The sequence below is a fragment of the Theobroma umbraticum genome, unplaced genomic scaffold (assembly GCF_002168275.2).
Source record: "Theobroma umbraticum cultivar Fairchild unplaced genomic scaffold, ASM216827v3 scaffold_56.0, whole genome shotgun sequence".
Taxonomy (NCBI): Eukaryota; Viridiplantae; Streptophyta; class Magnoliopsida; order Malvales; family Malvaceae; genus Theobroma; species Theobroma umbraticum.
In genome coordinates this window covers 11,578,166-11,600,531 of record NW_018397256.1, presented here as the reverse complement: position 1 = coordinate 11,600,531, position 22,366 = coordinate 11,578,166, and the positions used below count along the sequence as shown (strand labels likewise).

Genomic DNA, 22,366 nt, shown 5'->3' with positions numbered 1-22,366 from the left:
AACTTTGAAATCATGGATACAATAAATAAAAAAATATAAAAAAGGAATTAATATTTGTTATATAACTACAATAATTATAAACATGGTACATGCATGAGGGTAGTTTGGATTTAATTTATTAAGACTCATCCACTGCCATTAAATTAAAATTAAGTCCAAAAAAAAGAAAGAAATAGAACATATAATAAATATAAATAAATGCATAAAACAAAGAGATGGTGACATTAAATTTTTTTTGTTAGATTGGTGACATTAAATTAAAATAGGAAATAAGAAGTTTGGGTATTTTGTGAGGTAAAATGTCCATCTCTCAAAGCTTCAAACTGCCTTATTTTAAAGCAGCAACCAATAATACATGGCTTGAAAAGCTAGGAAAAAAGGTCATATTCCTCATGACAATGTTCTTAACCCACTCATTACCTAAAAAGAAAACCCAAAAAATAAAAAAAAAATCTTTAACAAATTTGAACGTGATGGTGATTTTGTATCTGCAAGACAAAGGAAATAGCTGTATTTCAGCCCATTGTTCTCAGTTTCTTTTTTGTTTTTAACCTTTTTTTTTTTTTGTAAATATGGTATTAAAGGTAAATAGAAGAAGAAAAAGGGAAAAAGCGAAACGTTTTTTTAATTTGAGTAAAACGACATGAAAGCGGTACGAAGAGGGACTTGCGGGTTACTGTCTGGTGAATGGTAATGACAGATACCAACTTGAGCTGAAAATGACGTTACAAATGTTTGCATGCGATAGATGGCGGATGGGCCCCATCTCAATCCAACCCGTTTGATGATGTCTCAACTGTTGGATCCTGTGGCTGATTGCCCGACTTTGCATCCTTCATCCAACCCCTTCTCAAATTTTAATATAGATATCATCAATTCATCATTTCTGCCTTTATCACTATTTTTCAAAAAATAAAAAAAAATCTTACCCATCTGATTTACTAATATTTTTAAAGTAAATATAAATAAAGGATAAACTCGATCAGAAAATTCATTCATATCCAAATTGAGTAATTTTAAATTTAAAAGTTTATCAAAAACCTATCGATGAAGATTATAAAATATTATAACACATCTTATTTTGTTTTAAAATTTTATTATTCATTATATTAAGGAGGCTAATTCCAATTGAAGCATTTTATACAATAATCTTTTATTTGAAAAAATTTAAAATCATTCGAATTAGTTGAAACGATGACAAATGCCAACAAAATAAAAACAAAAACAAAAACAAAAAGCAATGTGTATGAAAAAATAAAATACGAGTAGTAGTTTACTTCGATATATAAATCAAACGGTTGAGCTCATTTGATCATATCACACATAAAACCAATCAGTCAAAAGTCAACAAATCACTATATGACCTAACTCCAATCTTGGTACTATCAGAATAGTTTAATCCTTAAATGACAAATTTTTTTTAAAATGGGTTAGTTTTTAGAAAATTAAAATACAAGCAGCCAAATAGGCTTGTGGTTAACTAGTGAATTGTGAAGTTAAAACGAGGGTAATAATGTAAAATTGACGAAACTGTCGGCCTCTCAACTAGGGTTCAATAGACCCGAGACCGAGGTTAAGGCCCGCTTGTGCGGGACCCTTGTGAGTTCTGTCTGTCTCTTTTCTCATAAATCGGCCGTCGGTGACTCAGTCCGAGTTAACCACGAGTAAAACTTGTAGTTTTAGAGATAGACATTTTTTTTGGATGGAAACAAGATAGACAAATTTAAAAAATATATGTATATTCTATTTTTCTGGTTATTATTTTTATTTTAATAGAGAGAGAAATCTGGAAAGGAGGGACCGAGAGGGAGGTTTGGTATATAAGACATGGAAGCCAATTCTAAAAATGCGCCTTCAGTTTGAGAGAGAGAGGGGGAAAATGGCAGATTCTAGCGATTCCGTTTCCATCGATATGGAAACGATCTCTCTTGGCGGCAAGGTAACCAGCATTTCTTTCTTGTTTGGTTACCGGGAAAATGCGGGAATGGAAGAGAAAAATAAATGGAAAATTTTTTTTCCCGGTTAAAGCTAAATGCACCTATCTTGCCTTGTTCTTTAGCTTAGCCAGATTTTGCTTCCATTTCTTGTTTATTTCTCTATTTTTCAGCTGCAAAGCAGTTATTTAAATCATTCATTCTTTTTTATCATTGACAATTTATTTACATTCTTGCTGCATTTATTTTTGAATGATCACGTAATTTGTCTTTATATACTAAAGTCCATTGATTAATGGCTTCTGAATTTATTCCCATCTGAGAAGCACATAGCTAAATTAAATGAAATGAAATTAAAAAAACTAAATTTAATGATTTATGAAACTTATAAATGGTTTTTTCGGGTCTTATTTGCTTCATGTGCTAGTAAAAGAATTCCTAGGCTAGTATATTCGTTAGTTTTATGTCAATTTATCATATTAGGAGTTTGGATGATGCAGAATATGCCTAGATGAGCAAAACAGTTAGGTTTCTTGAAAAAGTTCTGCTGCACATGCAAACTCTATCTAGTTAGAATATACTTAGCTTGGGCTATGCCTGAAACGTTTTTCTTTTTAAAGTAAATGACAACCAAGTCACTTGGGCTCTAATTACCTAACTAGATCATAAGTTGTAATTTTCTGCATTGGCTATTTGTTAAAATCAAGGCATTATTTTGTTTGATGGTAATTTCTTTTGATTCCTTTTGTTGCTTTCCTGAAAGTGTTGTTAAACCAATAACAATGCATGGTAAAATCTGTCTGCAGGAGTACCTTGTGAAAACCCGCCATGGTATGGTTTCTGTTGCTGTGTTTGGAGACCAAGATAAGCCAGCTCTCATCACCTATCCTGATTTAGCTCTAAACCGTAAGTAATGCAGAAAACGGTATTATGCTCCACATTTTCCTTATGCTACCCTCATGACAAAACATGTGCTGCAATGTCTAAGAAAACTGGTCTTTATTTGCTAACAATTTCGGTCCAGGATTTTCATTTTGGAATTATGACTTTTCTTTATAACATATATATTATTTCCAACTTGAGATTTTCATTTGTGTTTTCATCATAATGCATATGGGACTTTGAGTCTGTAAGGCAATTAATTTTAAGCTAAAGTTTTACATGATAATGTAAGATGTCTGGAGTTTGTAAAATTATTTTTAAGATTTCCACAATGACCAAGACCATTTTATCCAATGATACTTCCAGTTTCTAACCTAAGCTTTTATTTATGTGAGATTGTGCAGATATCTCCTGTTTTCAAGGCTTGTTCTTTTGTCCAGAAGCTAGTTCCATACTCCTCCACAATTTCTGCATATATCATATAAGTCCTCCTGGGCATGAGGTCAGTTCTGTGCTTGTTTTACTCTTGTACTTGCTGTTTTAATAATCTTTTTTTATTGGTTGAATCACATAATTCACATCTTTCTTATCCGGGACTTTCTTCAAGAAATATTGCAGTTTGGAGCTGCCCCAATCGGTTCTGATGACTTTATGCCTTCTGTTGATGACTTGGCAGATCAGATTGTTGAGGTTCTTAACTTTTTTGGGTAATTATATAATTTCATTGTTACTTTATTTATTTTCTCTTTCTATGTGTCAGCTAATTAGGATTTTACTTCACTGTAATCTCTTCTGCTTTGACATTCTTTGACACATTGTATTTTGTCATGATGGCTGATAATTGTTGCAGTTGTTGTCTGAAAATGATGTAAATTGATTCACCTACTACCCTTGTATAATTTCTGAAGCTGTTGTTTTCTTTAATATTTTATCACCAGTAATTCTTTATTTGGAAAAGAATATATGCAAGCAAGCTGATATTCCTTATCCTTAAACTTTTTCCTTCCTTTTTTCTGAATAAACCGCAGGCTTGGTGCTGTAATGTGTATGGGTGTTACAGCTGGAGCTTACATTCTTACCCTATTTGCTGTAAGTCAGCTTCCTTGGCATAGTATGAAGAAATTTTCTTTTCCTCTTTTTGTTTCCAATGAAATATCTAAGTGCTCCTTTGTATTCTTGGAAATAATTATTTGTGTTTTTGTCTTAATAGATGAAATACAGGCAACGTGTCCTTGGGTTAATACTTGTTTCACCCCTCTGCAGAGCGCCCTCATGGACAGAATGGTTGTTAAATAAGGTTCCTTTTCTAGGCCTTTCTATTTTTCTTAGGGTTAAATAGATTATGTGCTCTGATGGGTTTTCATATCATTTCAGGTGATGTCAAATTTACTTTATTTCTATGGCATGTGTGGAGTGGTGAAGGAGTTATTGCTTAAGCGCTACTTCAGTAAGGTATTTTTCTGCTTCAAAAGTTTATGCCACTTATATCTTGTGTCTAGAATTGGACTAGTTGGTTGATAAGGTTCTGAATGACAATGGCAGGAAGTTCGTGGTAGTGCTCCAGTGCCAGAATCAGATATAGTTCAAGCGTGCAGAAGAGTTAGTTCCTCAGCTCCTTGTATTTGCCTTCTATTTACTATTCCAGTGACTTATAATGAAACATTTCTCATGACACTTTCTGACTTAAATCCTGTGTTTTCTCCCTCTAGTTGCTAGATGAAAGGCAGAGTATAAATGTTTGGCAATTCCTTGAAGCAATGAACGGGTAATGCCTGTCTCCATGATAGATGGGTAGACTAGGTTTCTTTTTGAAGATGATGTTAAAATAGGCCTCACGTGGCTGGTTTCCTTATCATCTTTACTGGGGGAAATGAAAAAGAAAAATGTTCAATGCGTGCAAGCAGTTATAGCTTTGATCCAGCATAAAAGTCTTATTTAGTATTTACCGTCTTTCAGGAGACCTGACCTTAGCGATGGATTAAGAAAACTGCATTGCCGTTCACTAATATTTGTTGGGGAGAACTCTCCGTTCCATTCTGAGGCTCTTCACATGACATCAAAATTAGATAGAAGATATAGTGCCTTAGTGGAGGTATGAAAACAGTCTTTTGCCTAACCTGATATAATATCTTTCATTTAGCTTTCAACATCATATAGCAGTGAGCTAACCACCTGGAAATTGGGGATCCAGCAGGTTCAGGCATGTGGGTCAATGGTAACAGAGGAGCAGCCTCATGCCATGTTGATACCAATTGAGTACTTTCTTATGGGATACGGCTTATACAGGCCAACGCTAAGCGTCAGCCCAAGAAGCCCTTTGAGTCCATCTTGCATCTCGCCGGAGCTTCTATCACCAGAAAGCATGGGCTTGAAGTTAAAACCGATTAAAACCCGTATCTCCTTTAAAGTTTGAGAGAAGATGAAAGAGAAAGGCGGCAAGATCACCTTTTTGTAATCTATACATGTGAGGTGTTTGTAACATCTTTTGACCGGTTGGTGACGATCAGAGAGGATTACCAGAGGGTTGTAGATAGAGGAAAAAAAGTACAGACAGAAAAGGAGATATTGTCAATTCTTTTATTTGTAACCATAAATCTTAGCTGACGTGACGACGTGAAATCATCTGTAAATGATCGGAATAATTATTTACTAGAGAAGAGCCAATAATGATAATAACAGTGGGTGGAAGGTGCATTTGCACTTGGCCTTTTTCTTTTATGTTATGAAATATAATTATGAAAGAAAAAGTATTAGTAAAGTAAAAAGAATTTATTTAAATATGTATTTTTAAATGAAGTAAGGAGTTTATTTATAGGTTAATAATTTATTTTTTATAATTCATACTTTTATTTTTGTATAAATATTGATTTATATCTTATTAGTTTTATATTATTTATGGATTACATGTTTAAAAATTTCATGTTTTGCAAATGAATTCAATTTCATCTTTGATTGTATCTTTTTTTATCATTTGTATATTTAATTTTTTTCTTTTTTGATGATTTTATTTTAGAACTAATAGTTTTCTACATTTTTAACATTCCTTATTTTACAAAAACATCAATTCTAATAGAAATATTTGCAATTGGTATATGAAATTTATTTATTTTTTTAAAGTCAGTAAATACATTTGATTTGTTATAATTTGTAAATAAATTACTTTTGAATTTTAAGTTCACATTGATTTGTATGAACATTGTTGCATTAAAATGTGGTAAGTTCATATTGTATGCAACTATATTAGTTATTTGTGAATAATTAACAAATATTTGATTAATTAATATTAGATGTTGTTATGATATTTCTTGATTAAATAATTGAAAAAAGTTTATAAGATAATTGAGATAGGATATAAATTTAAATTTAAATAAAGATTATTTATGTAATAATCCATTACATTTAAATTTAATTTGTTTAAATTTAAAAAAGATATCTTATCTCTATATTCCTAATATCTTTATAAATAGTGAATAGATATACTAATTTTTACATATAATGAAAAATGGATGTGAGTTGTTTTGTAAGACAAAAAATCAAAATACTCTCTCATTCTCTTCATTCTTAAGGCATGATAAGAAAGGCATGAAGGTTTTGAAACATAGAGGACTTTAGTAGCTACTCCATAATAACAAGAAAAGATCATTGTATACATGAAAAAAGATTCGTAAATCAAGTTTTTTTACTTAGGAAGGGAGTCGAAATTTCATTTCTTCAATTAGGAAAGGAATGGAAAATTCATCTGAAAAATTAAGCTCACCTTTTAATAGTGGTTTCAGAGCAAGTTTCGACTTGTTTTTATCTTTTTAATTCGTACAGTAAATATATATATGTATGTGTGTGTTGCATATTTTGAAGCATGTTTTGGTTGATGACTCAAACGCAAATATCATGAGACAAAAAAATTGGCCACCTCTCAATAATGATATCAAAGTAGATTTAACTTACTTTCATCTTTTTAACTTGATTTTAATTCATGCATTAAATATGCATGTGTTGCATATTTTGAGAGTATGTTTTGGTTGATGGCCCAAACATATATTTCATTCGAAAAAAATTGGATAGCAAATTTGTTTTACTGAAATCAATAAGCTTTAATCTAGTGCAAACAAGTACTCGAGTATTTGGTTCATTGGTTAGTGCATAATCTCCCTGTCTAAAGAACAGGATTTCGAATCCATCTTCCTCCAATTGTAAAAAAAATCTAGTACGAATAAGTGCACTTGAACATTTAGCTCATTAATTGATGCATAATCCCCCTCTTCCAATTATAAAATGCAAATAAGTACACTCGAATATTTAACTCAATAGTTGATGCATAATCTCTCTCTCTCTAAAGAAAACAATATAAAATGTATATTTCTATGAGAAAAAAAATTTGGATAGCAAATTTGTTTTGTTGAAACCAATAGGTTTTAATTCAATGCAAACAAGTGCATTAAACTAGAGCCATGTGGCTCCTTATGAATGGTAGGAAAACAAGATAATAAGTAGTAGGATTCGAACATAAAATCATTATGACTCTTAAATGAGCCTTTCAATTATTATACCAAGGAAGCATTCTTGAGATAAAAGTGTAGTAGAAAAGGGTCAGACATATCTATGAAGGGCATGATGTAGCAGCCACATGACTCCAATGGATATATTTTTTAAAATTACATTTTTGCCTCACAAGTTTTTGTTTTTTATTGAATGACCTCAAAATTTTTTGGTAATTACCATTTGACATAAAAAATTTATTTATTTTTTCAAAATATTATCTATGTTCTTGGCATGTTAATATTTTATTAAATTTACATGTATTATAAATATAGTTAATTAATTTGTTAATTAACCACCTTATATGTTGTATGTTAGATATTGGTTTTTTAAAATATGTATATGATTTGAGTAAACTTAGCAAATGCTTGTTAAATTAATTATTTTACATATGTTGTAGAATATTATATCTCTTATGTGCCATTAAAGAATATTTTACATGCAATATTTTCCTTATTTGATGGTAAAAATTTATAAATGGTATAATGTGATTATTTTACTTATTTGTTACGTAAAATTGTATGCTAAAATTGATATTTTATAATTGTCAGTATAAACCCTACAAGCCAATTAGTGGTTGTATGGGAGTTGTACTTTAATCTATTTATGTAAGACATTTTTAATTTACAATAACATTGAAGTAGTTTTTTATTTATAAGTTTGTAATTTAATTACTATTTATACTTATGCAGATAAAACCCATAGAACTATATATGCTTTGTAAAGAAATTATGATAAGATATAATTATGAGATCTTATACATCAAAGCATTGTTTCTAAAAGTTCTTAATCATTGTATTATTAAGACTAGACATCAATAATATTTAAAGATCGGTATATACTATGTTCTTTATTTGTGAAATAAGCAATTGATTATACTTGAAACTAGCATGTGGGTGCTTGTTTTGAAAGAGCAAGTTCATTAAACATGACTCAACATGAGAAATGTATTTAATATTTAACTCTAATGTCTATACAAATATTTCTTACATGTTAGTTGTGTAGATATTTATTAACTTGAAATATTAGGTTGTTTTATATATGAAATGCTATATATATAATCATATCACTACGTGTTCTATTAAGGATGTCAAAACAGGATAGGATTAGTTGTAGAATGAAGCATGTAAAGACAAATGAGTGATCAAGTAAGGAATTATCACCTCAAGTAATTTAGAAGACATATCTTAATAATTTTTTCTAGATAGTACTTATTTAATTATCAAATTAAGAACCTATCAAAGCAACATCTAGAAATTTATGGTCATTTGTTTAATGACACAATGTATAATAAAACCAAGGGTACCTTTTATGCACATTACATTTCAATCAACTTGTTATTATCAGGGTATTCGACCATTTTGTCCATATAATATTTCATTTCATATGATTTCTTTCATCTGAATCCAATCTTAAGCTATCCAACCATTTACTTTCACCAACTAACAAATCTTAATTTTGTTTATTGATAATTTCTTGAAATCTCCTACAAAAGCAAATAAAAAATTTTCTTTCAAGTTCTTTGTTGATTTTTGTCAACCTTCCTTCTTGGTGAAGGTGATAGATAACTTTTTTTTGGATAAAATACCTTGATCTCTTAAGTTTTAATCAAAATTATATGAAGTTTTTTAATTTTCGAAATAGACACTTCGTCTCAAAAAAATATTTTTCGCTAAACACCTAAGTTCAGTTGATAGTTAATCGTTACTATTTCTTTTAATTTGCGAACATAACAAAGTTAGAAAAATAATTTTATCATTGATTAAATTTTATAATTATAATTATATAATTTTATTATTTTTTATTAATTAAAAAAAAACACCCCATTGGGGAGCACTGACCCTTCTTTGGGAGCGTTGGCCGGTGCTCCCCTTTCTTGGGGAGCCGGGGTTGGGCTGCTCCCTATTTTTTTTTTATTTTTTTAAATATAATAATTTTTTAAATTAATAAAAAATAAAGAGTATTTTAATTTTTTTAAACGGTGTTTGTAGTTTTGAGATAAGATGTTTATTTCAAAAATTAATAAATTTTTATATAATTTTAATTAAAATTTAAGAAAATTATAGTATTTTACCTTTTTTTGTTTTTTTAGTTGCTATTTAGAGTGAGACAGAAGTAGGTCGTGCACACTCTTACGCAAATAATTCTGTGGCTTTACTATTGATGATTCAATGAACCGCACTCTACCATTTCAACCAAACATGGTGGGGTCTATCAGGCCATTATGGTGGGCACTGGTGCTGACTTGCAGGATCATATTGCTGTTTGGTTTACTTATCTGTTGAATATGGATTCATGTCACTTTCCAGGAAAATGGACAAAAAAAACCAAAAACCCCATTAGAGCACTAGCTGTCACTAAAATAGTCCTCCTGGTCATTGCCAACTTTCCAGGAAATTTATTTGATTTTCATCACATGAAAAAAGAAAAAATAAAAGATGTGTAGGATTATCCACTGAACGTGAATCCAAATATTAAACACGATTGGAAATAAGAGTAAAAACTCGTTGTTTGCATTTCCATTGGCTAGTGTGGAAGCGGTTGAGTTCGAAAGGCTGCATGGGCAGGGACCGAGCTCGTCTGGAATTTGCAATGAACTGGAACCATCTGATCGACTCCAACAGCGTAGTTCTCTTCAATGAAGATTTGGTTGACTAAATGGGACAGGACATCGCCAAGCTCCTCCCCGTCATTCCATTCATGAATGTTTGCTGTGATGAGTTTTGGGTTGCTGCAAATCAGCTCCCACACTGGAAAATTCTTCCTCGGCATTAGGAAATCATCCTCTCCGAGTTTCAAACCCGGGCAAAAATCGGCAGTTCCATCACCCAGATAGATAAACCTTTTCTTTCCGGTGGCAGAAACAGGGGCCTGAACTCTTTCCATGATCAGACCCTATTAAACAATGACAACGAACCATTTTATACTAAATTTTTGGAAGATATCTTCTAAAAATGATTTCATACCATGTATTAGATGTTAATCATTAGTTTTTGTAATTGAAGATTTCTACTAATAGGAAATAGAGGTTTTAATGTTATTTACCTTGCACATGTTGGGAGGGCAGATATTGCAGCCGTGGGAAGACGATTCGAAGTCATGGTAAGGAGAGATTCTAAGCCTGCCTTCTCCATCAACGTAACTCGGGTTCGTGTTGATTTCCGAGAAACAATCCAACAGTCCATGATTCTTCAAGATTGTCTCGATGAAGAAGACGTTGGCATCGCTTATTATCCTCAAATCACACCTGAAACAATGTCATATTACTTGTTAGGTTAAGAGTTGTGCATCACTCACCATACTATTACAACACAGGAAATCGTAGTTCAGGAGGCTCACCCCGAAGCATGGGCTGATTTAATAGCAGAGACAATTTTGGGATGTAATGGAACCCGTCTTAAACAGTCAGCGATATCCTCAATTGAGTTTCCCCTAGACTGGACCTCCATTATCATTCTATCCTGGAAAAACAGTCAAGAAAAAGCATCCAACATGAATCTCTGATAGCCATTATGATGAAAATCCAATTACATAATCCATAATGCATGTCAAAAACAACTGAAATTAAAAGGAAGATTAATGTTGGTACTATAAAACCTGATTATATTACACTAACCATGAGAGTGTTCAAGGGGAAAGTAGGCCGGAGTTGAGTGAACAGCTCAGAAACACCAAACCCTTCCACAACCCAATCATCACTGTCGCATTCGATGATTGTCTTGTCAAAGTCAAAAACCAACACCACCCCTGCCATTGCTGATCTGATTGCACTAACACTACCGCGATCTTCACCAGCACTTAGCTATTTGCGCGAAAGGAGTACAACTATGCAAGCACTTTAGCCAAAGGGAGGAATATATATACTTGCAAGGTAATGGATGGACAAGTAATCGATCCATTACATGGACTTGGTCTCCTATTTTCATTAGGAAAAGGGCACACGATGACGGTGACAGTTGTATTTCCCCAGATCACATAGATCAAAAAAAAAAAAAAATTAAAACCCAATTCATTTAGGAGTTAGATTTTGGGGTGAGTATAAGAGATAGTAATGATGTTCTCTGATCTAAATACGCTCTAGCCTTTTTTTCCCTCTTATTTTTTTTACAGGTGAGCAATCTCAAAATAGAGAACTCGAATTTTGTGCCTTAAAAGGGAGACAACGCTTAAATACGAAAATTAATTGATAAGTAGACAAATAATTTATTTTTGTACTATTTCTATCGGACAGCTGACTAATGTAATATTCAAGGAACTCCTTTGTTCGCCGGGTCGGTTAGCAACGAAGCATTAAAATTCAAGTGTCTTTCTATTTAGCCCTGTTTGCAATCCCAAGAATCCTTTTTTAAGGTTGCTTCGAAGAACAAAATGACAATGGCATATGCAAAGCAGAAATAATCAAAGATGAAATCAAATCAAGCAGGACACTGAAACAGCCAAAACCCACCCTCAATTTGTTGCAAAAGGAGGAGTAGTGATGTGATACGTTGCAGAAGCAGTTTCACTGCCCATTAAGAAGTTCACTGAATTCACGTGTTATAATCTGGTTGGAGGTTAACTATTTCACCCCCGCATGAGCTATGTAGACTTCTTAAAAATTTCCGCTAAAGTTGGAACTGAAATAGGACAAAAGAATAAAAAGAGAGAAGAAGAGCAAAATGGCTAACAGCACAGGAAATCTTTCTTCGTTTTATGAACTTTGCAAGGCAGGAAATTTTAAGGAAGGCCAGGAATCTGGAATTGTGTTGTTTTCAATCAAGTGGACATGACAAGTTGACAAACAGCTTAAAAAAGTTTCCGTCCCTTGATGCGGTGCTTTTGCAATGCAGGATCGGCAGTGGTGTACACATCCTCAGGTTCAATCGTGGAGGATCAATAACTCTTGAGCAGCAACTTTTAGCCGCCAATCTATCATGTTCATGTGCTGTACTACTAATATTTGTATTTTTTGTTTAATTTCAGGGACATCATTAAGTACAATATTGGTGACCCAGGAATCCCCATGCATATGAACAAAAGTATGCCCCCAGGGTCTTCATACCAAATAATTCCATGTACTTTAATATGAATTCATAATATTTTCAACAAAGGGTTTACTGTTTGAATAGAATATATACTAATTACTGATAGAATTATATCCTTAAGGCTAAAGGCTCCAACTATATGAGGCATTATGTACAGTTGTAACCTGGAGGTGGATGTGTTGTTTCTTTCCTATTGAAACACGGTCGAATTCTTTGTCCCCTTGATTCTTTCTTCAGCTTCAATTGATGTTAAATCTTTGATTGTTGATGGTTATCTGGCTTCTGTGGTTGCTGTGGGTTCCCTCCTCATTTTGCCGAGCCTTTCTCCTGTTCATCTCTGAGTACATTTCCTCTATCATTGGTTTCCACAGTCGAACACGAGCATTGATGAACCAGTTGGACACCTGGCCATTGGTTGATCCAATTTTACGCAGTGAGACAATGAGATCATATTAAAAACTCCAAATTACCACAAAGTACATGACATGTCAACTCCTTTGAACTCTCATGGTAAAAGAGGATTAAAATTCTTCACCAACACGTTTAAGTTCAAAGATGAAAAAAAAGCTCCCAAGTACCTGGCTCCTTGTCAAGCCACTTTTAATTGCAAGCAAATGTTTCTCTGCATCCTTAGGGTACCTGCAAAATAGGAAATCTGTCAAAATGTGCAACACTGTCCCCATTGTTGTGCATAAACGTGAAACAAGCAAACTATTTCTTGTCCTAGTTGACTTCGAGAAAATGCTAGTAGCAATTCTCCAGTACGAAGCTCACGGGTGAAGAAAGTTCTGAAACATCCATGCACGTAAAACTGAGACAGACTTTTCAGGCAACCCTCTCTGCGGTCTCCATAATTGATCTTTTTTCTTTAGCTGCTGCAGTGCCCATTGCTCCTGGATGAATGAATTCTGAAAAGATTTTTCCCTGACTCTAGTACATCCACCGTCAAAATTTGCTCCCATAGCTAGGATTTGGTTGCTGATCCTCTCTCTCAGGTTCTTGTATAAGAAAGAGATTGTCTGTAGAGCAAAACGAGCATGCACTTGAGGGTCCAACTCAGTTGCAGCATGGAATGCAGATATAACCGTATGGATCTCATCCAAGCATTGACTGTATCTGTCATCAACCTGGTCAAAATGAAGGAGTGCAAAGCCATTTAAGTACCAGAATGCTATGTCAAATGCAACACAGAATAAAGAAAAGAAAGAAAATGGAGCAAAAATAAAAGATAAACAAATAACTTAAACGGTTTGCTACTGCTTAAATATGCCCACATGCTTGACAAAGCCTACTGGCTTAAATAGAGCCGGCAAGTGTGACCCAAGGTTATTCCACTGTTTAGTCTAAAAAATTTTGAAGTTATGAACTTCAATCTATATTTTAGCTTACATCACATTAGCATCCCTCTATAATTATCTATTCAATTGCCAAGTTAGTTAAGCAGCTCATATCTCAAAGTCCAAGGTAGCAATTGATGCAAACCGAATATGTTAATTCTACCAACATAATTTAGACCAACATACCACTTGCAGTAGAGTCAGAAGTTGGGTTTTCTTTGCCTCAACAGTCTGTTTTCGTACTTCTGGCTCTAATTGAACCTCAGAATTACCATCAATAGCAGGAAGCTCATTTGGATCCATCAGTGCCATCCCTCTCGCTGCTAGAAAGCTTGAGGAGAATGGAATGGTTGCTCCAGCTCCAACACTCATCTGGTCTAGATTTTCCAGTGAATAGCTTGCAATTTGAGCAAGTATTTCCTGAACTGCATGAAGATATCTTGATCCTGATATCAGGTGTGATACTTGAACTGGTTCATAAGAACCAAAACTCAGAGAAAGCTCCTTAGCATTACAAGAAGTTTGTTCTGAGCCTAACCTTCTTGTATTCAAGCAGAAGTGATTTGCACCAGAACAGTTTATCTCAGAGGACTGATCAGGTATAATGTTACTGCTAATGACAGCAGGCAGAGATGTGGCAAGACTTAAAGAGAGCTCATTACTATGTTTAGAGGAACCACAAGGATAATCTATGCTCATATTTGCCCCATTGGATGAAATCCACCGGTTTGGATCCGGACATCCTATTGATGTATATGGTTGAAATGCCGTTCTCAATGGGGGTTTCCCAACAAGCTCCAGAGGAGAAGGAAACTTCTCAAAATCCCACTTATTGTTCAAATTACCAAGTGCTTCATTAAATACACAGTTCACAGAGGTTACCAGGGAAGAATTTATGCCATCAGAACAGTTAGTTGAAGAGTAAGTCCTGACATCCAGAGGGTACATGGAAGGTGCTATGATTTCTAACTGGTTTAAGTTTTCTTGAAGAACACACTTTGCAGGTGGAGTAGAAGAGATGGCTGTTCTGCCCATGAATTGATCCTGAAACTCCATATTATCTTCTGAAGGTGAACTGCCGAGTGAAACGTCACTCACAACAGTCCTTCCAAGAGATGTAACCAATGCATTTGAGTCGAAGAACCTGGCATGACTAGTTATGTGTAGATCAGCACAGAGATCACTGATAATTTCTCCTTGCGCTGATGGAAGCACTGGAAATCCAGCTAGTGTCTGATTTTGGTTGATGGGGTTAAATGAGTTGGATTCAACAATTGAATTTGGGGCTGTCTGCGATGGAATCCCATCAACAACCACAGGATTTCGGCTTACCATTGCTTGTGAAATGCTGAACATATCATTCTCCATCATATAGTGGGCACAAAAATCACATGGGCTCGGGCATAAGCAGCTGCTTCTTCATTTGTGGTTCTTAAGCTTCAATTGTCTGTTAAGCCAATTTAATTTCACTATATAACAAACTTCCTTGATTCAACGTTTTTTGTACACTTTTACAACAAAAACCACTGCACAAATTTTCTTGCTGCAACTATATATTTTATGTCGTCCTCATGATCATTCTATCTTGCTGAGATGATCCACCAGGAACCTGGGTAATTGGTAATGAAATGAAATCACCATACTAAAATAATTCAAAAGAACAACACTTCACAGTTCACATACTTGCAAAGTTGAAAGAAACTTGTAACCACGCATCCCGAGACCAGAGTTTTAAAATAGCACTTGTATCAGATCCCATTTCTTCTTAAGAAGAGTACAGAATTATGGTACACAGACTTTTCACATACATTATATGAATGATTTAACCTTTCAAGATTATTGAGGACACTTCCTGCCCCACTCTTACACAAGGATAAGATTATTGATAGAGAAATCTTTCACCACAAATTCAAAGTGCAAAGGATGTCAGACAGAGTAAATGGAACTCGCAAGGCCTCAAAAATAAAGCATCAGGACATGGAGTTCCCCAAAAAAAATCCGTAACTAACAGCCTTGAATAACTCAAATCCATGCAAACAGTTATAAAAAAATCCCCTCCTATGGGAATGAATTGCTAGAGAATGGGAGGAATCCTTCTTTTTGTCAAATAAGGGGTAATCAGAACCATAGCCTCAGTAATTAGGAGAAGATGTGTCTGATTAAACATACATACTAGTACTAATGAAAAAACAACGTTGACAAACGAAATCTCTATCAGGGAAGATAGAAGAACTTCAATAGTAGTAGTACTTAACAGCTAAAAGGGGTATGGAAATGCACACCAAAGCAAAAGCTTGGCAAAGCACAACAGGCTACAGCGCACTGACAGGAAAGTCTAAAGTTGAACCAAAGGAAGAACATGAGGAAATATACAAAGCCTAAATCTTCATATTTAAACAGTTCATGTAGAAAGCTAAACCTTGAAGATGTTTTAGAGGCTTCAAAATATATTTTCTTCTGTACTCGTGTGTTTGCGTGCGTGTCTGAAACCACGTGGATCAGCAGAAGGTAGGCTGAAAAAAAGATGACCAACCTGCAATGATTCGAAGAGTAGCTTTCAACCTTGCATTTATCTATCAATAGACAAACCAGCTGAGGAAACTATTTTCTTCACCAAAACCTTATAAAAGCAAAGTATTGGAGTCAAGAATTTTCGTGCAGGTTCAGTGAAATTCCAGGGGATCAGAGATGAGAAATCGTTCACCCTACTCAAAATATAAAGTGGTCTGTTACTGAATTTTGATTGAGAAATACATGTAGGCTTTTCTCAGAGAACTACAAAAGAAGCCATTGCAATGCAAAGTTCACATGAAATCATTGGTTTTCTGTTTCTCCATAAAAAGAGCATTGTCAAAAAAGCCAGGAAACAGTGGCCAAAAACTTTGTTTCGTCTTTAACAAAAAGAATAAGATGAAAAAGCCAACAGGACTCATGCATTATCCCCACCTTTCAGAGGGTCATAAAAGAAATGAAAAGAAAAAAAACAATGGCCAACACAAAAAAGTGGGGTTAATTTGTTTGCATGAACAGAAAAGTGGAGTTTTCTCCAAGAACTCAAACCCCAAGAAACTGAGATTCACAGTTTCAGACCCCAACAAGATTCATAATCTCCCCCTCTCTGTCCACAAAGATTTAAAGCTCTAAAACACATATGGGTTTTGAAAATAAAAGACACCAACATCAGAGAGAACCCACTAAAAGAGAGAGAGTGTGTCCCAAAAGCCCAGAAAAAGGACGAAAAAGAAAAGCAGTTCTGCAGAGAAATGGAGATGAATGAATTGGCCCCATTCATTAAGATAGAGTGAGAGAGAGAGAGAAGCCACGCAAGAATAAAAACAAGAAGATAGAGAGAGAAGGAAGGGAAACACATTACTCTTTGGTGCAGTGCCACTCATTTCTGTTGCAGGCTTTAGAGGGGCCCTCCCTGTTGCTTCTCTCTCTCTCTCTCTCTCTCTCTGATCTCCTTTGTCCTCCTCACCACATCTCATTATCTGCTTCTCTGCAATCATCACAACCAAAATATCTGGATACTCTCTGTTCGAACTCCTGTTCACGGCAGGTCGTCTCAGCACCATTTTTCAGAAGAAAGTCTTTTGCTTTTTTAGCTTATTTTAGACAAGGATAGTCTAATGTAATGTGTTTGATGAGAAAGATGAGTGAATGGGGTAACAAAAGTCTTCTACTTTCCCCGCACCAGAATCTAACAACTAAAGTTTTTAAGGCAAGCAAATGCATTTGTGAAGAAAAAGAGAGGAGCTAGTAAGAAAACACACTGTTTTTTGCAGTGTACTTTGAATATGATGATGCAAGCTATGCCAAAGGTGACGAGAATATCTGTTGGGCAAGATCTTTGACGAATTTATTGAAGCAATTACACGCTCTATTTAACTTCCTTTCCTTTTGGCTTTGTTCCCTCGATCCAACTCCAAAACCAGTTTAAATTTATACAGCTGCTACTTTACTTATAGTCTTTACAGCCTACACAATGTGAAACTCTAGACTACTTTATTATTATTATCCTTGTCTCTGGCGACAGACTAAGTATTTTGTAACGATGAAATAGTGATAAAATCAGCTCATCTTCTCTCCTAGTAACTAATGTTTTAAGATGTCTCGGCAAAACAAGTAGATATTTCTCGGGGATCCTGATGTGATAATACAATCTTTTCCTCTAGGAACTGTGTGCTCTCTGGTGCCATGTGCAGTTTTAAGACTGCTTAAAAGAATCCAACCAACGGATATAAATGATGGTAGGAACCTGTTTTCTCATGTATTCATTCAGTCGAATAGTCTAACAAACTATTACTTACAAAACTAAAAACAGCATCTGTAGCTGTTTCAATAACTAGATTTCTCACAACTGACAATGAAGATTGTTGCCTGCGTTACATACTTGTGTAGTTCGGGCCAAAGGGATTAGTATACATTTGATGAGGCTAATCTTTGATTAATGGATCATAAGTAAGAGGGAACTGGGGTAAAAATAAGAGCAATAACCTTGACCGGACAATTAATCTTTGGAGAGGAAGTACCCTCTCGAGAACTGGTATACGATCCCAAAGATTTGCCTCGGACAAAAGTATACATGAAAGGAGTTTTGCCCTGTGGTGTTTGACATGTAGCCAATGACGACAGGGTGGAGCCCTCCCTACGTTAGGACTTAAAGACAAGGCAATTATTACGTTTTGAAGGCATGAAGTTAAGATGGAGGCAGCAGCAGCTGCTCAGACCCGGTACAAGGCTTGAACCAAGCTCCAGTTTGCTTCGTTCGGACTTGTATTCCCTATTTTCGACTGCAGAAATAGAATTATGCAATCAGACAAAGAAAGAGACACTAATGCTTTTCTAACACTCTAAAAATTCAATTGCTACTCCCAAATGGGTTCATTTCATTGCCTTCGATCGTGGTAGCTGCACACTCATAAGAGAGACAAGCAACAATAACAATAATGGGCTTAAGGCCTTGAGTTGTGCCTTATGCAGATTACAGAAGTATGCAAGTTCTGGACTGTGCTAAGCCCAACATCAACTGTACTTTTTCTTAGCTAACTTTGACCATGTATAAGAATTTTCCATGAAACAAAGGGCCCACGCAATTATGCATGACACTGCATTAATCTGAGCCTCTAGCTAGCTAGGCCTAGGAAGAGAGCTCAACTTAGGGAACGTCAAATCAGTTGCGGAAGCCCAGATTGTCACTGCTACATGTACCTCACTGTTTTCTTACCCCCGGTTGGTGTCTAATTGGGTTTACACCATGACATCCATGGAAATTGAGATTAGTATCGTATTTTCTAAATTCGGGGATTGGAAGTTTTTCTTTCAACAGTAAGGAAAAGGAGATGGGAATCGAGAAGGGTCACAAACATGAATTATGATGGAGAGAAAAAGAGACAACATATGCTTATCCCCCACTCCTTTTCTTAACTTCCCTAATCAAAATCTGCCAGCATCACGGAAAAGAGCACACAGTTGGTTTTGAATTAGCTAAAGAATGAATAAGTGGCTAAGATGGTTTGAGGTACAAATTAACGAGAAGTGCTTAATTAATGGGGGTGTGTGGTTTCTTTCGTGGTCACATGTCCCTTGAAGTTGCTCACAACTTTGCAGGAGAAAGGTGAATCTGTCATCTCTTCTCCTACCGTTGAATTAAAGGGTTGACATTGAAGCCACACGAGAAAGCGTTTGTACCAAATGGTTCACCTATTTAACTGCTCTGTCAACCCCATGCCCCCATTTCTTCAAACTATTTTGTCTCTGGGCATATGATCCAAGAAATAGGGTATATACAGACAATTACAGCTCCATGTTCTCTCATTTTTCCCACTCATTGTTACCAATTGAGAGTTGAAATTTCATAATCCCATGAAAAGCTCCAAGGTCAACCCTTTCTGTTAAGAAACCATGAGACTTATGTGGGGAAATGAAAATGTAACACTATGTTCTACAAAAGTTCAGGTGAAAAAATTGAAGTACCCTCTCTATCATAATCAGACATCATTCATAAATATTGCTGAAAGGAAAGTAATTCATTTTTAGGAGGGAAAAATTTCAGTTTCTTGCCAAGGATTAATCTGTGAATTGATAATTACAAGCATACAGGATGACCCTTGTCAAAGGATATTAACCTATGTACTATATATTAATTATATATATACATATATGTTGAAAAGAGAGAACTAAAAAAAATGAGATATTTAGTTAATTTTAAGAAAGTCTATGTGTAATTAAATAAAGTAAATGACCTTTTTGCTTTATTTATCACTTACATAATTGGATTTTTTTTGAACGTATCATTCAAATATGAATGGAATTTGTTTCGTGTATATCCGTCATTTGTATTTCCGACCAAATTGTAACGATACGTTAACAATGAATTAAATTGAAATAAATACAAAAGGTCATAGATGAATAATTTGGGTTTTACAAATTGTGACTGAAAATAAAATTTGATAACAAAGTAAAAAAAAAAAATCAATGATGCAATTGACTTTGAAGGGATAAAACCCTAAATAGTCCATAATAGTTACATGCAGGGGGAAAATTGGCATGAGAACAAGTACTGAAACATGATTGTTTCTTATTTGATGGGTCAACCTTCAATAAGAACAAAGATGAATGGCCTTTAAATAATTTATTTGAGATTAAAATAATATCCCCATAACAATATAAGTAAATTGAATTCATCATCCAACAAAAACTTACGATATACAATCCAATCGTACGTCCAATCCCAAACTGTCAAACCCCATTAATAAATAGAAAAAAGGGAAGAAAAATCCAACTTCCAAAATCCAGACTAAGAACAGTTCCAAAGAGAATCTTACCCATATCCACCAACTTCAATAATCTTGTTCATCTTATCAATCATGTCCATGAAGGGAAGCCATTGCCACAACCCCAAGCTTCTGCAGATTCAACTTCACAACTGTATCCACAAACATTTTTGTATCTTCCCCAGTGTTCCCATCTGGTATATCCACAATATAGGACTCCAAAACAATGGTGTAAACTTTGCCTCCCTTGTGAAACTCATTGACCGAAGTGACTGATTTGTAGTTTCTCAGCCTATGCTCACCTCCAACAACCCTAAAGCTTAGAATATGCTTTTCGTCATCCAAAATCTCTAGTCTCTCGGTACTAGTCGAAGCTGGAATACCCGAAACGACGGTGACTTCTCTAATGCTTCCGACGCTGCCATCACCGCTCATGTTACAACTCTTGATGAAGTGCTTGTATTTTTGGGGGTTGTCGAAGCTCCGGATGAAAGGCCACACGGCTTGAGCTGGGGCGTCGATACGCTGCGTTACTAGGGATGTGCATATGTTTGGTGTTGGCTCGAATTTATGGTATGTGTCAATGAGAGGCTTCAGCTCCACGTATTCTTCTCTGGTTAGGCCCTGAGGGAGGGTTTGGCTTGAGTCCATGGCTATAGCTCTCCTAGCTCAGCACCCAGTTTTAGCACGGGTCACGGTTGCACCGGTCGGCTGGTGGCTGCTTCTGGTTGCAGCTAGATGAGCATGCAAGAAAAGAGAAAGGGATGAAGCTAGTGAAGAAAAGTTGAGCCTTTAGAGCTCCTGAAGGGAAGACCAAAATGAGAGGCTTGAGGATGGGTTGAATGGGTTTAATAGTATTTATTTTCTTGTGTTTTCATTTACTTATTTTTTAATTTTGTTGTTGTTTGATAGATATGCCCTTTGGCAATGCTCTTTTTAACCAACTTGTCAATGCATTGTGTTTGTCCTTTCCCCAATAATCTAGGGAAAATGACATGCTCTTTAGGGAAAATGACAAGTGGATTATTCAATTGTAGATAATATAACTCAATAATCTAGGCTCAGGAGATGGGGGCGATTTGTTTATAATTAAAGGATTGTCAATCCTTAGCTGAAGCATTCTCGTTATCTCAATCTTATCATAATAATGACCAATTGGTAAACACAAGATCTAAACTCTTAAGGTGGAAATCCTCTATTTGAAGCTTTGCACATTTGGACATGAATTAATCCGTTCATCTCATGAATCATGGCAATTTTTGTCTTCATTTTAAGAATTTTAAACAAGTTTATAAGGTGAAATTAATTATATAATCTATGAAACCATTGAATTGTAATAAATTTACTTTATTAATTAATCATTTATCATATAAGCTTGAGTGGGATGATCCATTGAGACTTGAAAGCTTTGTACTATTGTAGAGACAATGCCTTTTTAAGTATCAAAACATGGTGGAAAACGACAAGAAAAAGGGCAGACAAGCAAAAAAACCAAAGACAAAAGTTAGGGAGAAACAAAGAGAAGCTCATAGCCCAAAAACAGAAAACACAAGGTGGGACTGTTCTTGATACATCTCTAGTGATTTGTCATTGTTAATGATAAAACAGTGGTTCTGCCATTGTTGTAGAATGGTTGACTGTAGTTAATGATAAAATCTAGGGAATAGGAGGGGAGGGGAGGGGGGATGGCAATTTTGGCATGGGACGTGAATAATGAATAGAAATATAGTTAAATCAACACAAGCAAAGAAAGGGGGAATAAAGACGAGGAGACTAAATGCAGGGAGTTGTCTCCATCGTTTAAAAGGCAAGCTGGAGATTCGTGGATCATGTGAGAACTCTAACAAACTCCCGCGTGATCTATAACTCCACTTTGC

General features: G+C 34.9%; 4 protein-coding genes across 5 annotated transcripts; 1 reads left to right on the top strand and 3 right to left on the bottom strand.

Annotated features, from left to right (window-relative positions):
- The first annotated feature begins 1,776 nt into the window (after window positions 1–1,776).
- Window positions 1,777–5,677, top strand: NDL2 (N-MYC downregulated-like 2). The gene is made up of 11 exons (XM_021420391.2): window positions 1,777–1,939; window positions 2,741–2,840; window positions 3,221–3,318; window positions 3,435–3,523; window positions 3,845–3,905; window positions 4,027–4,113; window positions 4,191–4,268; window positions 4,359–4,415; window positions 4,526–4,581; window positions 4,773–4,908; window positions 5,011–5,677. The coding sequence occupies exons 1-11, from the start codon at window positions 1,847–1,849 to the stop codon at window positions 5,227–5,229; spliced, it is 1,074 nt and encodes a 357-aa protein (XP_021276066.1). The 5' UTR covers window positions 1,777–1,846; the 3' UTR covers window positions 5,230–5,677.
- Window positions 5,678–9,803: 4,126 nt separating this feature from the next.
- On the bottom strand, window positions 9,804–11,202 carry LOC110411324 (thiamine phosphate phosphatase-like protein). Its single transcript, XM_021421435.1, has 4 exons — window positions 10,969–11,202; window positions 10,692–10,813; window positions 10,398–10,599; window positions 9,804–10,247 (listed from the first exon to the last, which is right to left on the bottom strand). The coding sequence occupies exons 1-4, from the start codon at window positions 11,104–11,106 to the stop codon at window positions 9,879–9,881; spliced, it is 831 nt and encodes a 276-aa protein (XP_021277110.1). The 5' UTR covers window positions 11,107–11,202; the 3' UTR covers window positions 9,804–9,878.
- Window positions 11,203–12,232: 1,030 nt separating this feature from the next.
- On the bottom strand, window positions 12,233–17,071 carry ATH1 (homeobox protein ATH1). 2 transcript variants are annotated; one of them, XM_021421028.2, is made up of 6 exons: window positions 16,334–17,071; window positions 16,133–16,246; window positions 13,900–15,322; window positions 13,151–13,503; window positions 12,955–13,015; window positions 12,233–12,780 (listed from the first exon to the last, which is right to left on the bottom strand). In XM_021421028.2, exons 3-6 carry the CDS (start codon window positions 15,082–15,084, stop codon window positions 12,616–12,618), a joined length of 1,764 nt encoding a protein of 587 aa, XP_021276703.1. In that variant the 5' UTR covers window positions 15,085–15,322; window positions 16,133–16,246; window positions 16,334–17,071; the 3' UTR covers window positions 12,233–12,615. The 2 variants fall into 2 exon arrangements, with proteins under 2 accessions (XP_021276703.1, XP_021276702.1); XM_021421027.2 differs by having other exon boundaries at window positions 16,133–17,071.
- A 3,373-nt stretch (window positions 17,072–20,444) lies between these two features.
- Window positions 20,445–21,270, bottom strand: PYL2 (PYR1-like 2). Its single transcript, XM_021421029.1, has one exon. It carries the CDS (start codon window positions 21,138–21,140, stop codon window positions 20,577–20,579), a length of 564 nt encoding a protein of 187 aa, XP_021276704.1. The 5' UTR covers window positions 21,141–21,270; the 3' UTR covers window positions 20,445–20,576.
- Window positions 21,271–22,366: the final 1,096 nt, after the last annotated feature.

Excerpts from the sequence above, each read along its gene's own strand:
- NDL2 (XM_021420391.2), top strand. The coding sequence starts at position 1,847 with ATGCGCCTTCAGTTTGAGAGAGAGAGGGGGAAAATGGCAGATTCTAGC. Across the intron at positions 3,524-3,844 it reads GAGGTTCTTAACTTTTTTGG|GCTTGGTGCTGTAATGTGTA; the intron begins GTAATTATATAA and ends AATAAACCGCAG. Across the intron at positions 4,114-4,190 it reads CAGAATGGTTGTTAAATAAG|GTGATGTCAAATTTACTTTA; the intron begins GTTCCTTTTCTA and ends ATATCATTTCAG.
- ATH1 (XM_021421027.2), bottom strand. The coding sequence starts at position 15,084 with ATGATGGAGAATGATATGTTCAGCATTTCACAAGCAATGGTAAGCCGA. Across the intron at positions 13,504-13,899 it reads TTCTGACTCTACTGCAAGTG|GTTGATGACAGATACAGTCA; the intron begins GTATGTTGGTCT and ends CATTTTGACCAG. Across the intron at positions 12,781-12,954 it reads GTGGCTTGACAAGGAGCCAG|GTGTCCAACTGGTTCATCAA; the intron begins GTACTTGGGAGC and ends ACCAATGGCCAG.
- LOC110411324 (XM_021421435.1), bottom strand. The coding sequence starts at position 11,106 with ATGGCAGGGGTGGTGTTGGTTTTTGACTTTGACAAGACAATCATCGAA. Across the intron at positions 10,600-10,691 it reads AAATCAGCCCATGCTTCGGG|GTGTGATTTGAGGATAATAA; the intron begins GTGAGCCTCCTG and ends ACATTGTTTCAG. Across the intron at positions 10,248-10,397 it reads GCCCTCCCAACATGTGCAAG|GGTCTGATCATGGAAAGAGT; the intron begins GTAAATAACATT and ends ATTGTTTAATAG.
- PYL2 (XM_021421029.1), bottom strand. The coding sequence starts at position 21,140 with ATGGACTCAAGCCAAACCCTCCCTCAGGGCCTAACCAGAGAAGAATAC.